Source organism: Saccopteryx leptura, chromosome 9 (genome assembly GCF_036850995.1).
Source record: "Saccopteryx leptura isolate mSacLep1 chromosome 9, mSacLep1_pri_phased_curated, whole genome shotgun sequence".
NCBI classification, from domain to species: Eukaryota; Metazoa; Chordata; class Mammalia; order Chiroptera; family Emballonuridae; genus Saccopteryx; species Saccopteryx leptura.
In genome coordinates this window covers 92,732,842-92,746,748 of record NC_089511.1, presented here as the reverse complement: position 1 = coordinate 92,746,748, position 13,907 = coordinate 92,732,842, and the positions used below count along the sequence as shown (strand labels likewise).

The window sequence follows — 13,907 nt, the reverse complement described above, 5'->3', positions numbered from 1 at the left end:
GTGAAGCATGCTATGAGATCATACTTCACATCTCTCTTTTTTTCTCTTCCTGTCTCTTTCACTCTCTCTCTCTGTGGCTCTAGCTGGGTTTCTTATAAATTGCTCATTCCCAATACACACCTCTGACTAACTAGCTGCACTCGTCTGGCTCTCCTTGGAATCTGGACCACCCTTCAGGAAATGCTATTTTCTATGATTTAAAACAACAAACCACAAAAATACAATAAAAGAATGAAGGATAAAAAAAAAAAAAAGAATGAAGTCAACAAACTTGATCACATCCCTACCATTTTCGGCCTCCATTTACTGCCATTAGAAGTTATTGTCTGTATAAGTCACTATAATATAAAATAAATTTCTTGTTCAATGCTACATACACAGTTTGCCATGAATGACTACAGTGTGGATCTTGGCAGATTACACCAAAATTCTATTTCATCTGACTTCACTGAGGAGACAATACCTTAATAATTCTTAAAAAGCAATGTGCATCTGAATTATTTCCAACCTACATCTGAAGAGCTGAAAAATACAAGGACAAAATATGGGAATATGCACTTAGAAACAGTACTACAGAATGTTTTCTGAATGGATAAAAAGGATAAACCTCTTCTAAACCTGACTCAACAGTTAATCAACAAAGTAATTATTAAAACACCAGAATTAGGAAAAGTAAGAAAGGGCCTTCTGTTTGGGAAATAAAAAAGAAAACCTTAGCAACAGACATATAAGGTCTGAATTTGGGGGTATACAGCCACTTACGGGTTAGGGTCATCATATATGGACTACTGTTATAGCAAAAAATTTGAGTTCTAACTTAAAATAAATGAAATAACAACAATAGAAATTACTATGCAATATGTACAATACTAATTACTTTATATGTATGGTATTAATTATCTAAAAAGGCAAAGTTAAGAAGAATGAAAGTTATAGATAAAAGAGAAAGCATTTAAGGCGTTCTGATGAAGATGGCAGCATAGGTAAATGCAGTACTTCAATTCTCCCACAATCACATCAAAATTACAACTAAACTACAGAACAACCATCATTAAGAACCACGTAAAATATAGCCTGACCAGACAGTGGCGCAGTGGATACAATGTCGGACTGGAACGCAGAGGACCCAGGTTAGAAACCCTGAGGTCGCTGGCTTGAGTGTGGTCTCATCTGGCTTGAGCCTGGCTCACCAGCTTGAGTTCAGGGTCGCTGGCTTGAGTACGGGATCACAGACATGATCCCATGGTCGCTGACTTGAGCCCAAAGGTCACCGGCTTAAACAAGGGGTCATTCGCTCTACTGTAGCCTCTCCCCTCAATTAAGGCACATATGAGAAAGCAATCAATGAACAACTAAGGAGACTAAGGAGTTGCAATGAAGAATTGATGCTTCTCATCTCTCTCCCTTCCTGTCTGTTTGTCCCTATCTGTCTCTGTCACAAAAAACAAACAAAACAGAAAACCACCTGAAATCTAGCTGAATGGAAATTCTACAACTAAGGATATAAAGAACCTACATGGGGACTTGTAGGAGGGAAAGAAATGTGAAATGGGCTGTTCCCACACCCATGTGTGGCAGATAAACATCAAGAGGGATATCTCGGCTGCAAAGGTTCCCCCTGAGGAGAGAGGGGTCCCAGCTCCACACCAGGCCCACAGCCAAAGGTTCCAGTGCCATGAAGATAAGTCCCATAACTTATGGCTGTAAAAACCAGTGGAGATTGTGGCTGAGGGACAGCAAGAGCTGCTGGAGTCCCAGATGTTCCTCTTAAAGGGCCCGCACATGGCCTTACAAGACTCATTACTTTTCAGTTCCAGTGCTGGGGGGGCAGGAGGGACATATGGGGAGGAACTAAGTTGTCTTGCCATTGGTTAAGAGCTGGAGCAGCAGCTTCCTCCCAGAGAGAAGTGCTGGTAGAAGCCATTGTTCCATTCCTGGGACCTCCCCTACAGCATGCAGGCAGGCACATCTGAGTCTCCATCAACCTAACACTGTTCACCCCACCCTGGTGATTCCAACACCTCGCCCCAGCCACTTGCAAGTCCAACCCAAGCCATTTCCAATGGCTTTTCCACACAAATGAGCTCTCTTTGCTAATGCTTTTGACTTTCCTACAATCTCTCAAAGCAGCCGCATCTGGTCTCACAGGTAGGCCTCATCTGGGCACCTCCAAGCCCAGCACAAGTAGCAGATTATTTTGTAGTTCATACCCAGTGGCTCCAAGCAGGGCACAGGTGGCAGCTAAACTTGGCTTGCGCCACCTGGGAGGACCCAAGAGCCAGTATACCCAGTGGACAACTTCAGACTTTATCAAAGCATAACCCAATCTCTTCTACAAGGGACACCCCAAAGGGCATTCAGCAGGCACCAGAGACCAAATGAAGTCCAGCTCTGTAGAGTGGGCTCCTGTAGAAGTTGGTCTTTGCAGCCAGTAAGCCTGGCGGTAAATCCATTCCACCGAGGTGCCAAAAGAAACTAAGGGTCAACTACATTAGGAGGGAACACACAGCCCAGAAGGGGTAGGGAGCACACCCTGAAAGCCCAAAGAGATTGGTGAGGCTGCGCCACTGGACCCTACAGTACACCTACTACATTCGGCCACTCTACAAACCCAGGAAACTTAGCAGCTCTACCTAATACACAGGAACAAACAAAGGAGGCAGCCAATGTGAGAACACAAAGAAACATGTTCCAAATGAAAGAAGAGAACAAAACTCCAGAAAAAGAACTAAACAAAATGAAGACAAGCAATCTACCAAATGCAGAGTTCAAAACGCTGGTTATAAGGATGCTCAATAAACTCAGTAAGAACATCAACAGACATAGGAAACAAAGATAGAACTAGAAAACATAGTGGTGGCACAGTGGATAGAGCGTTGGACTGGGATGTGGAGAACCCAGGTTCCAAATTCCGAGGTCATGGGCTTGTGTATAGGGACATAGACATGACCCCATGGTCACTAGCTTGAGCCCAAAGATTGCTGGCTTAAAGCCCAAGGTCACTGGCTTAAGCAAGGAGTCACTTGCTCAGATGTAGCCCCCCAGTCAAGGCACATATGAGAAAGTAATCAATGAACTAAGATGCCACAACGAAGAATAATGCTTCTCATCTCTCCCCCTCCCTGTCTGTCCCTCTCTCTGTCTTTGTCACACAAAAGAACAAAAAACATAAAAAAAGAACCAGTCATATAAAGAATACACTAACTGAAGTGAAGAATACATTACAGGGAATCAACAGTGGAGCAGAGAGAGCAGAGGGTAAGAGATTTGTAATATAAGGAGGAAGAACAGCAAAAAGAAAAAAAAGATAGTATAAAGATCCTCCAGGACAACTTCAAGCATACCAACATTTGCATAATGGGGATACAGAAGGAGAAGAGATGGAGCAAGAAACTGAAAGCCTATGTGAAAAAACAATGACAGAAAACTTCCCTAACCTGGTGAAGAAAATAGACATACAAGTCCAGGAGGCACACACAGTATCAAACAAGAGGGATCCAAAGAGGTCCACACCAAGGCACATCATAATTAAAATGTCAAAGTTTAAAGACAAAGAATGAATCTTAAAAGCAGCAAGAGAAAAGCAGTTAGTTACTTACAAGGGAGCTCCCATAAACTATCAGCTGATTTCTAAAAAGAAACATTTCAGGCCAGAAGGAACTGGCAAAAAATATTTAAAGTGATAAAAAGCAAGTATCTGTAGCCAAGATTACTCTACAGAGCAAAACTATCATTTAGAATCAAAGAATAAAGAACATTTCAGACAAGAAAAAGCTAAAGGATACCAAACCAGTATTACAAGAAATGTTAAGGAGTCTTCTTTAAGAAGAAGAAAAATCAAAAATATAAATAATAAAATGTTATCTACATATCCATCAACAATTACTTTAAACATACAGGGGGTCCTTGGGTTACGATATAGCTCTGTTCCTACAACAGTGACATAACCCGAATTTTAGTGTTAAGTCTAAACACACCCTAGCCTAAGTCACTTACTTACCTATCCTAACACAGTTGTAAAATCATAATCTAGAACATAAAAACACAACTAAGCCACAGAAAAAGGAAAAGGACATAAATATACAGTACTGTACACTATAACAAATGACAAAAAATGAGTGTAAAAAAAAAATACGATGCAATTACACTAACATTATAAGCCGAAACACTCCTGTCTCAATTTTTTTAAAGTTTTTATGGGAGTGAGTGTCATAAACTCTAAATGTCATATGTCAAGACTGTCATAACCCAAGGATTCCCTGTAAATGAATTAAATGCTCCAATCAAAACAAAAAAACGGACCCTTCCATTGCTATCTATAAGAGACTCACTTCAGACTGACAGTCATACACTGACTTAAAAAAAAATGGAAAAAGATATTTCATGCCTGACCAGGTGGTGGCGCAGTGGATAGAACGTCAGACTGGGATGCAGAGGACCCAGGTGCAAAACTCTGAGGTTGCTAGCTTGAGCACGGGCTCACCAGCTTGAGCACAGGGTCGCTGGCTTGAGCAAGGGGTCCTTCACTCTGCTATAGCCCCCCAGTCAAGGCACATATGAGAAAGCAATCAATGAACAACTAAAGAACTGCAATGAAGAACTGATGCTTCTCATCTCTCTCTTCCTGTCTGTCTGTCCCTCTCTCTCTGTCACAAATAAATAATAAATAAATAATAAATAAATAAAAATAAAATTTAAAAAAGCTATTTTGTGAAATGGAAGAAAACAAACAAATGAAAGCTACCGTAGCAATACTTCGACCAGACAAAATAAATCTAAAAAACAAATTAAACAAGCAGAACAGAAAGAGACTCACAGATAAACAGAACATTAAGATGGTTGCCAGATGGGAGGGGGTTTGAGGAGGTGGGTGACAAAGGTGAAGGATTAAAAGGTACAAATTAGTAGAGTAGTCATAGAATGTAAAGTACAGCATCGGGAATACAGTCAATAATATTCTAATAACTATGTATGCTATCAGATGGGCACTAAATTAATCAGATGATCACTTAGCAATATATAAAATATAATGTCATCACTGGATTGTACACCAAAAACTAACATAATATTGTAGGTCAACTGTGATTGAAAAAATAAAAATTTAAAGTAAAAATAAAAGCATTTATAAGTGAAATCTAAGATATAATATTGTATGGGATTTAATTATGGAGAGCAGAAAGAAACTGAGACAGGTAGAATAGGACCACATTGTAATAGTCAATGAAAGGAAACGTTAATTCCATTTATTAGTAAGGAGCAACTTTGACAGGCTAGTAAAGATACACTGGATGCTTTAGGTTAAAAAATGAAAGCCTTTTAGGAGTTAGCTCAAGCCAGGAATGAAAAAACACAGACACGGTTCTAGTTTTAAGTCGTATCAGTGAAAAGTGAGAAAATGAAGAGATGTAGTGGATGATTTTGAAAGGAAAAGAACAGAAGCCTGAAAAGACTAGTAACAGGAGATAATAGGTTTAGTAGAGTGACTCAGGGTGACCACCTCAGGTCGTAAAAGGATGGCATAATGTGCCTCATTTGATTCCTGGGAAACCAGCCTCTCTCGTTATCACGTCACTCAGTTTATTCCTTCTCAATCTCCTCAATGATGAGATTTCAACCTTTTTACACTTGGGGACTGATAAAATAGGAAAATTATCTAGAGCAGTGGTCCCTAACCCCCGGGCAGTGGACCAGTACTGGTCTGCAGAGAAAGAATAAAATAACTTACATTATTTCCGTTTTATTTATATTTAAGTCTGAACAATGTTTTATTTTTTTAAAATGAACAGATTCTGTTACAACCCTCTAAGACTCACTCTTGACGCTTGTCTTGTAAGTTCGACAATTATATTTAAAAATACCACAGTTTTTACGCCGGTTGCATAATTTTATTTTGTGCATTTATCCATCCCACCCTAAAGGCTGGTCCGTGAAAATATTTTCTGACATTAAACCAGTCCGTGGCCCAAAAAAGGTTGGGGACCACTGATCTAGAGGATTGCTAAGGCAGAAATCACCCTTAGCATAAGCAAATTTGACTAATATCACTGAGTCTATAAACGTCATACAAGATCAAGGTGGTTAACTGTTTTGTGGACCAGTATGAAACCTCTGGCAGACAAGTTCACGGACCCGCAGTTGAAAAACTCCGATTTAATGGATTTATATGCCTTGTGAAGGTCTTGTCCCAAGATTACTTCTCCCACAAACAAGAATGCAAAGCAATGATCCTTGAACTAAAAATGGTTTTTTTAACATTTTTATACAGAAAAAGTAGAAGAGACAATAGGGAGAAGGGTGAAGAAAAAAGGAGGAAGAGAACAAAAATAAATAAAAAGAGGTGAAAAGAGGAAGAGCAGCAGTAGCAACAGTCAAAACAAAGCCTAAAATATTTCCCATCTGGTCTTGACATCTGTTCTAGAAGATCTACCTCTACTTCCATGCCTTTAACAGCACCTCAAGTTGATGCCTTTAAAATGTATACTTCTAGTTCTGGGCCCTGGCCGGTTGGCTCAGCGGTAGAGCGTCGGCCTGGCGTGCGGGGGGATCCGGGTTCGATTCCCAGCCAGGGCACATAGGAGAAGTGCCCATTTGCTTCTCCACCCCCACCCCCTCCTTCCTCTCTGTCTCTCTCTTCCCCTCCCGCAGCCAAGGCTCCATTGGAGCAAAGATGGCCTGGGCGCTGGGGATGGCTCCTTGGCCTCTGCCCCAGGTGCTAGAGTGGCTCTGGTCACGGCAGAGCGATGCCCCGGAGGGGCAGAGCATCGCCCCCTGGTGGGCAGAGCTTCGTCCCTGGTGGGCGTGCCGGGTGGATCCCGGTCGGGAGCATGCGGGAGTCTGTCTGTCTCTCCCCGTTTCCAGCTTCAGAAAAATACAATAAATAAATAAATAAATAAATAAATAAATAAATAAATAAAATGTATACTTCTAGTTCTGTATTTCATACTTGTATATATCCAACCTATTAATACACAGACCAGATTTTAACATTTATCTCAAGCTTTTTGAGTCCAAATTTAAATCTGTAATAACTTCCCTATAATCACTCCTAATTTTCTCTATCTCAGTAAATGACACCCTAATTTATCCAGTTGTTTGAGATAATGAATCACTGGAGTCCTACTTGAGTCTTCTCTCTCTTAGTCTCACCTTCTGAGCACTTCCACAACATAGCCTTAGTCGCCGTCTTCTCCCCTCAGGAGTCCATATAAGCCTTCTAACTGATATTTCTTCCTTGCTCATGCCTAAGTACTCACCAGTTTATTCATTGCCTAAAAGTCAGAGAGAACCTTTTAAACAGTCAATCAGATGTGATGACTTATTCTTATTTATATTTACTAAAAAAACAACACAAGGATTTCTCACATCACTAAAAATAAGGTGACCAATCATCCTCCTTTTTTTTTTTTTTTTTGCATTTTTCTGAAGCTGGAAATGGGGAGAGACAGTCAGACAGACTCCCGCATGCGCCCGACCGGGATCCACCCGGCACGCCCACCAGGGGCGATGCTCTGCCCACCAGGGGGCGATGCTCTGCCCATCCTGGGCGTCGCCATGTTGCGACCAGAGCCACTCTAGCGCCTGGGGCAGAGGCCACAGAGCCATCCCCAGCGCCCGGGCCATCTTTGCTCCAATGGAGCCTTGGCTGCGGGAGGGGAAGAGAGAGACAGAGAGGAAGGTGCGGCGGAGGGGTGGAGAAGCAAATGTGCGCTTCTCCTGTGTGCCCTGGCCGGGAATCGAACCCGGGTCCTCCGCTCGCTAGGCCGACGCTCTACCGCTGAGCCAACCGGCCAGGGCTCAATCATCCTCCTTTAGGAAGGACAGTCCTTCTTTTGTAAGTTCTGTCCTCCCTTGAAAAGTGTCCTCCTACATGTCCTCCTTTTTGATATTGGAAGATTAATCTGTAAATGTCCGTATTCAATCGATGAAGAGTCGATCCATTGTGTGATGTGACGTTTTTGTATCTAAATGAGTACTTTTTTCTTACAATTATCATTAAAAATTAATAGGCAGGTAAGCATAATTATAATATAAAATATTAAATGTTTTTATTATGCTGTTATATTATAGTGTATTATTGTTGCAATGAATAAAATGTTTCTTTTATTTAGGATACTGTTTATTTTTGTCCTCCTTTTCATTATAAAAATGTTGGTCACCTAACTAAAAATAAAATTAATGTATCTACTGCAGTCCATCTCTAAGACATCTTATGACATCATCTCCTATCAATCTCAGCATGCCCACTGCTCTCTAGCCTCACTGGCCTCCTTGCCATTCTTTGCTCTATGAATACATGTCTGAGAAGCTCAGCACCTAATGTTCCTCCGCCTAGAATACTCAGAATCTACAGTTTACACTTTCACTTTAGATTAGTCTCTTCTCTACTGACCTGGAAATACAATTTTTTTGACTCTTACCAAATAGCACATACCATCATTCTCCATCCCCCTTTTCGCTGCTTTATCTTTATAGTACTTACCAATGCCCAGTACCATGCATATGTACACAAACATATTATCTAGACACATACACGAACACAAACTTATGTATGCGTTGTGTCTCTTGCTGTAATACACACTCCATAGTAGCAGAGACATTACTCTAATAACCTAAAAACATAACTGGATCATAGTGAGTGCTCATCACGTATTTGTTAAAGGAATATAGAGAAGTACTACCTGAAAACACACCGGCTGACAAAAGACAACAGAGAGAAGATGAACAAATAAAAAAGATACACTAGCAAAGAAAAATTATCTAAGATGAAGCCAACTGAGTTTGGATTATAGATATAGATAAATCACTCAAAATGTCCAAGAACAAAAGAAAGAATTTATAAGTTAAAGTGACATATGGAGAGATGTCATTAAAGTAATGGAGGGATGTGGGCCAGCTGTCCTTTAATCATTTCCAAAGGTCTAGGGCTACAAAAGGAAATTTCTGAAAAATATTTGAACAGTGATAAACTCTAAACTAATGGCTTAAGATCTCATTTCCTAGGCCTTGGCTGGTTAGCTCAGTGGCAGAGTTTCAGCATAGCATGTGGAAGTCCCAGGATCGATTCCCAGTCAGGGCACACAGGAGAAGTGACCACCTGCTTCTCCATCCCTCCCCTCCCCCTTCTCTTTCATTCTCTCTCTTCCTCTCTCGCAGGCATGGCCCAAATGGTTCAAGCAAGTTGGCCCTGGGTGCTGAGGATGGCTCCATAGACTGCCTCAGGTGCTAAAATAAAATAGTTCAGATGCTGAGTAATGGAGCAGCAGCCCCTGATGAACCAAGCATCGCCAGGTAGGGGGCTTGCCAGGTGGATCCCAGCCAGGGTGCATGTGGGAATCTGCCTCCCAACCTCTTGCTTAATTAAAAAAAAAAAATCTCATTTCCTGGCTCAATCCCATCAGGGCACATACAAGAAACAACCAAAGAATGCATGACTGAGTGGAACACAAATATATGCTTACCTTCCCCCACCCCCTCTCTCTAAAAATCAATAAAAAATTAAGCCCTGGCCAAACTGCTCTTGGTAGGAGCATCACCCTGGAGCGTGAAGGGTACCAGTTCAATTCCCTGGTCAGGGCACATACAGGAGCAGCTCAATGTTCCTCTCTCTCTTAAAAAACAAACAAACATGGCCTGACCTGTGGTGGCGCAGTGGATAAAGCGTCAACCTGGAAACGCTGAGGTTGCCGGTTCAAAACCCTGGGCTTGCCTGGTCAAGGCACATACAGGAGTTGATGCTTCCTGATCCTCCCCCCTTCTCTCTCTCTCTCTCTCTCTCCCCCCTCTCTATAATGAATAAATAAAAAAATCTTTAAAAAAATTTAAAACAAACAAACAACAACAAATGAAATTCATTTCCTGTAGCTTCCACCTGCTTGTGAACTCATGAACTCACCTGGGTGGCACTGACTTGGGAAACCTTGTTTTAATATCCAAGGCTCTTCTCCTTGTTCTATCTTGATGATCACTTCTGGCTTAGTAATGCAATACCCTGTTAAAAGAAAATAATACACCACTAAAGCTTTAGGGACTCTGAAAAAACGATGGGGAAGAAAAGTGCAGCTTAAAGAGCCGTTCAAAGGAGGTGCAAAAATGAACCAATCCGAGGAGGTAAGAACACAGCATTCTTATGTTGGCCAAAAGGGATAGTTCATCACAGAGCCTTACATCTCAAGCTTCAAATCAGAAAATTCCATAGGGAGGTCATATGTTTTTATCAACTAAGAAATGCATTAGGCCCTGCCCAGGTAGCTTAGTGGATAAAGCATCAACCCAGCACACCAGAGGTCTGGGGTTCAACCCTCAGTCAGGCACATAGGAGAAGGAAATCAGTGAGTGTACAGCTAAATGAAACAACTAAGTGGAACAAGTTGATGTTTCTCTATCTCTCCCTCTCCCCTTCTCTCTTCCTCTCTCTCAAAATCAATGTAAAAGAGAGAAAGAGGGAGAAGGAAGGAGGGAGGGAGGGCATATTGCTGCTGGTAGTGACGTGGAAATAATTCTTACCTACTGAAACAAGGTGGCTGTAATTTTCCAGCATCATGTCTCTGTACAGTATCTTCTGAGCAGGATCCAGCAGATACCACTCTTCCTGGGTGAAGTCCACACATACGTCTTTGAATGACACTTGTTCCTGTAATGGTATATTCTTTTTCTATATGAAGCTGTCAGAACTGTATGATGAGGAAAATATCTGAAAGAACTAATCTCTCAGAGTTTACTAAAAACTGTCATACAGGATACTGTGTTTTGTGCTATATACTATGTAGGATAAACATATGTACAAACTGAGTCTCCACTAAGGGCCTGGAACTGTCCTAACTGCTACAATACTATTGATGAAAACAAACACAGCTCCTGATCTCAAAGTGTTAATGACCAGATAATGAGACATATACATCATTATTAAATTAGACATTGCAGGAGCTAGCACTATGCACAAAGTGAACTGGGGTTACGAAGGAAAAGTTCTTTCATATTATCCTTTTATATTATTAAGTTAAGTTTCACTGAGGAAGTAAAACTTTCAGGTGTTAAAATGAATAGTGGGATTGAAATGAATGTGCGCAGGCCCTGACCAAGCTCAACTATAATCGATTAAATGACCAGCCCTGCATTCTACCTGTCCATCAGAGAACAGTGCAAACCCTCTGCTAAAAGAGATCATTTTCTGTAGCCTGTGCCATGTTTTTGTTGTTAAATATAATGTCTGGCATCCAACAAAACATTTCTTGTGCAGAGATGAGAGACAAGGACCAAGAAAAAAAACAACAGACAATATAAGCAGACCCACAAGGGACCCAGATATTGGAACTGACAAGCAAGTCCTCAAAATAAATGACTAGTATGTTTAATAAAGCAGATGAAAATATGAACAAAATAAATGAAAAGATGGGAGAAGTTCAACAAATATTCTGTGTGTTGTGTAGAAGAGGATTAATACAGCAGGGCTGAGACTGCTAGCCCTTGAAGGATGTGCCACGAGGGTGTCCTCTGGCTGGCATCTGAGAACTTAGATTTCAGGAAAGCTCTCACCATTCTGATAAGAATGGTTCATTGAGCGTAAACTCTTCGGGTAAACAATATGGTTTATGTTGTACGTATGCATTCCTTCTGGAGTTTGGGGTTTTATGTGCTAAGCAGAGAGTACCTATGTGACCATATGTGATAAAAATTCTGAGCACTGAGTGTCTACTGAGCTTCCCTGGCAGACATGTAACATTTGTCTTTACAACTCATTGCTAGAAGACATACTGTGTCCTAGCAGAAGGCTCTTCGAAGCTTGCATCTGATTCTCTCTGGTCTAGGCTCCATATACCTTTCTTCTGATTTTACTTTATATTCTTTCACTTTAGTAAGTCATAACCATAAGCACAACTACATGCTGAGTCATCCCAATGAGTCATTGAACGTAGAAATGCTCTTGGGACTTCTGCTATGCTACATGTGTATATATACACAATTGCACACAGATATGCATAAAATGGGCACTCTTGATATGGAAAATACAACAACTGAAATTAAGGACTCATTAGATGGATTCAAAATCATACTACAGAAAGGAGACACAACTGAAAAATGTATGTTTCTAACAAAAGAGAATCAAAATATGCCCAGCAAAAACGAACAGAACTAAAAGGAGAAACAGACAAATCTATAACCATAGTTGGAAACTACTCCTCTCCCAGATTTGAGAGATGAAATGGTTTTCAAATGCTGGTCCATGGGCTGGTGCTGGTCCACACCTTGATGCTGTATAAAGATTACAGACCCAATGATAATATCATCTTCATACATTATCAGTGTGGTTAACTCTTTTGAGGATCAGCACAGGTCTGTGGACTGTTGGTTGAAAAATACTGGTCTAAAGGATGGTTGGGTTTTAAATAGTATGGAGAGTAAAGACCTTACTGGGAAGGCCACAGTGGAGAGGGTGAGCCATTTGACTATATGGTACAGAGAAGTGTATGTGTACCTGTCTCACAGCTAAAACTGTAAACTTTCAGGTCTCTGGTTATATCTGTCTATGTATGTGTTTGTTTGTCTACCTCTGGAGGAAACTATTAAAACTGGTTTATAAAAAGAGCTCTATTTAATCAGCTTAAAGAAATTAAGCACTTAACCTGACCAGACTGTGGCACAGTGGATAGAGCATCAGGCCGGGAGCACGGGATCATAGACATACCCCATCGTTGCAGGCTTGAAGCCCAATGTCACTGGCTTGAGCAAGGGGTCACTGGTGCAGCTGGAACCCCCTGGTCAAGGCATATATGAGAAAGCAATCAATGAACAACTGAGGTGCCTCAACTACGACTTGATGCTTACCATCTCTCTCCTTTCCTATCAGTCTGTCCCAACCCCCTTCTCTCCTGCTAAAGATAAATAAATAAGCACTTATATAAATTAAGAGGTGAAACAGAAACTAAGCCAAATGCTTTTCAGTATCACATGATGTAAGAAATTATTTAATATTAAAACTGATTTAAGTTTTTTGACTTAATTAAAACACATTTTTTTTCTTTTTGACAAAGACAGAGAGGGACAGACAGAGACAGACAGGCAGGAAGGGAGAGAGATGAGAAGCATCAATTGTTTGTTGTAGCTCCTAGGTTGCTCATTAATTGCTTTCTCATATGTGCCTTGACCAGGGGCCTACAGCAGAGTGAGTGACCCTTGCTCAAGCCAGTGACTTTGGGCTGAAGCCAGCGGCTGCAACCCCAGGGCCTTGAACCTGGGTCCTCTGCATCCCAGTCTGACACTCTATCCACTGCACCACCACCTGGTCAGGCATAAAACACATTTCTTTAAATTTCTTAACATTTAATATAACATTATATGAATATCTTTAGCTGATTGTGCTCCTTGTTTCAGATCTATTCTTCAAACTGAAATTAATATTTTATTATAAAAATTTTTGCTGTCATAGAACATTTTACATAGCCCGATGTTATAAAGGCACCATGCTGACAATGGTTGCTCAATGTTTTGAGATGATCATTTAAGCCTATCAGACATGTGAGAAACCTGAAGTAACTGAAGATATAAAAGCCTTCCTCTGTTCTGTCATTCCTGTTGTTCAAATGTAGCCTAGGGTTCCAAGTAAAAAACAACCTTCCCTCCTACATGGTATACAACATACCAGGACTGAGACTTACTGGTGACAAGAGACTGAAAATGACATGACATACCCCAAATGAGCCACCTGACAATGAATGACCAATGGTGCTTTTTTTTTTTTTTTTTTTTTTTTCATTTTTCTGAAGCTGGAAACAGGGAGAGACAGTCAGACAGACTCCCGCATGCGCCCGACCAGGATCCACCCGGCACGCCCACCAGGGGCAACGCTCTGCCCACCAGGGGGCGATGCTCTGCCCATCCTGGGTGTCATGATGTTGCAACCAGTGCCACTC

At 41.1% G+C, this 13,907-nt stretch overlaps 1 protein-coding gene across 7 annotated transcripts in view; it reads right to left on the bottom strand.

Annotated features, from left to right (window-relative positions):
- Positions 1-13,907, bottom strand: part of LOC136381391 (zinc finger protein 248-like) — a 31,562-nt gene that overhangs the window by 10,825 nt on the left and 6,830 nt on the right. For 6 of the 7 annotated variants that reach the window (XM_066350051.1, XM_066350049.1, XM_066350048.1 and 3 more), the window contains exons 4-5: positions 10,504-10,630; positions 9,893-9,988 (exon numbers count right to left, since the gene is read on the bottom strand). In XM_066350051.1, coding sequence (XP_066206148.1) covers positions 9,893-9,988; positions 10,504-10,630 — 223 coding nt within the window. The remainder of the gene's footprint in view (positions 1-9,892; positions 9,989-10,503; positions 10,631-13,907) is intronic. The other variant, XM_066350053.1, reaches the window with a different exon arrangement.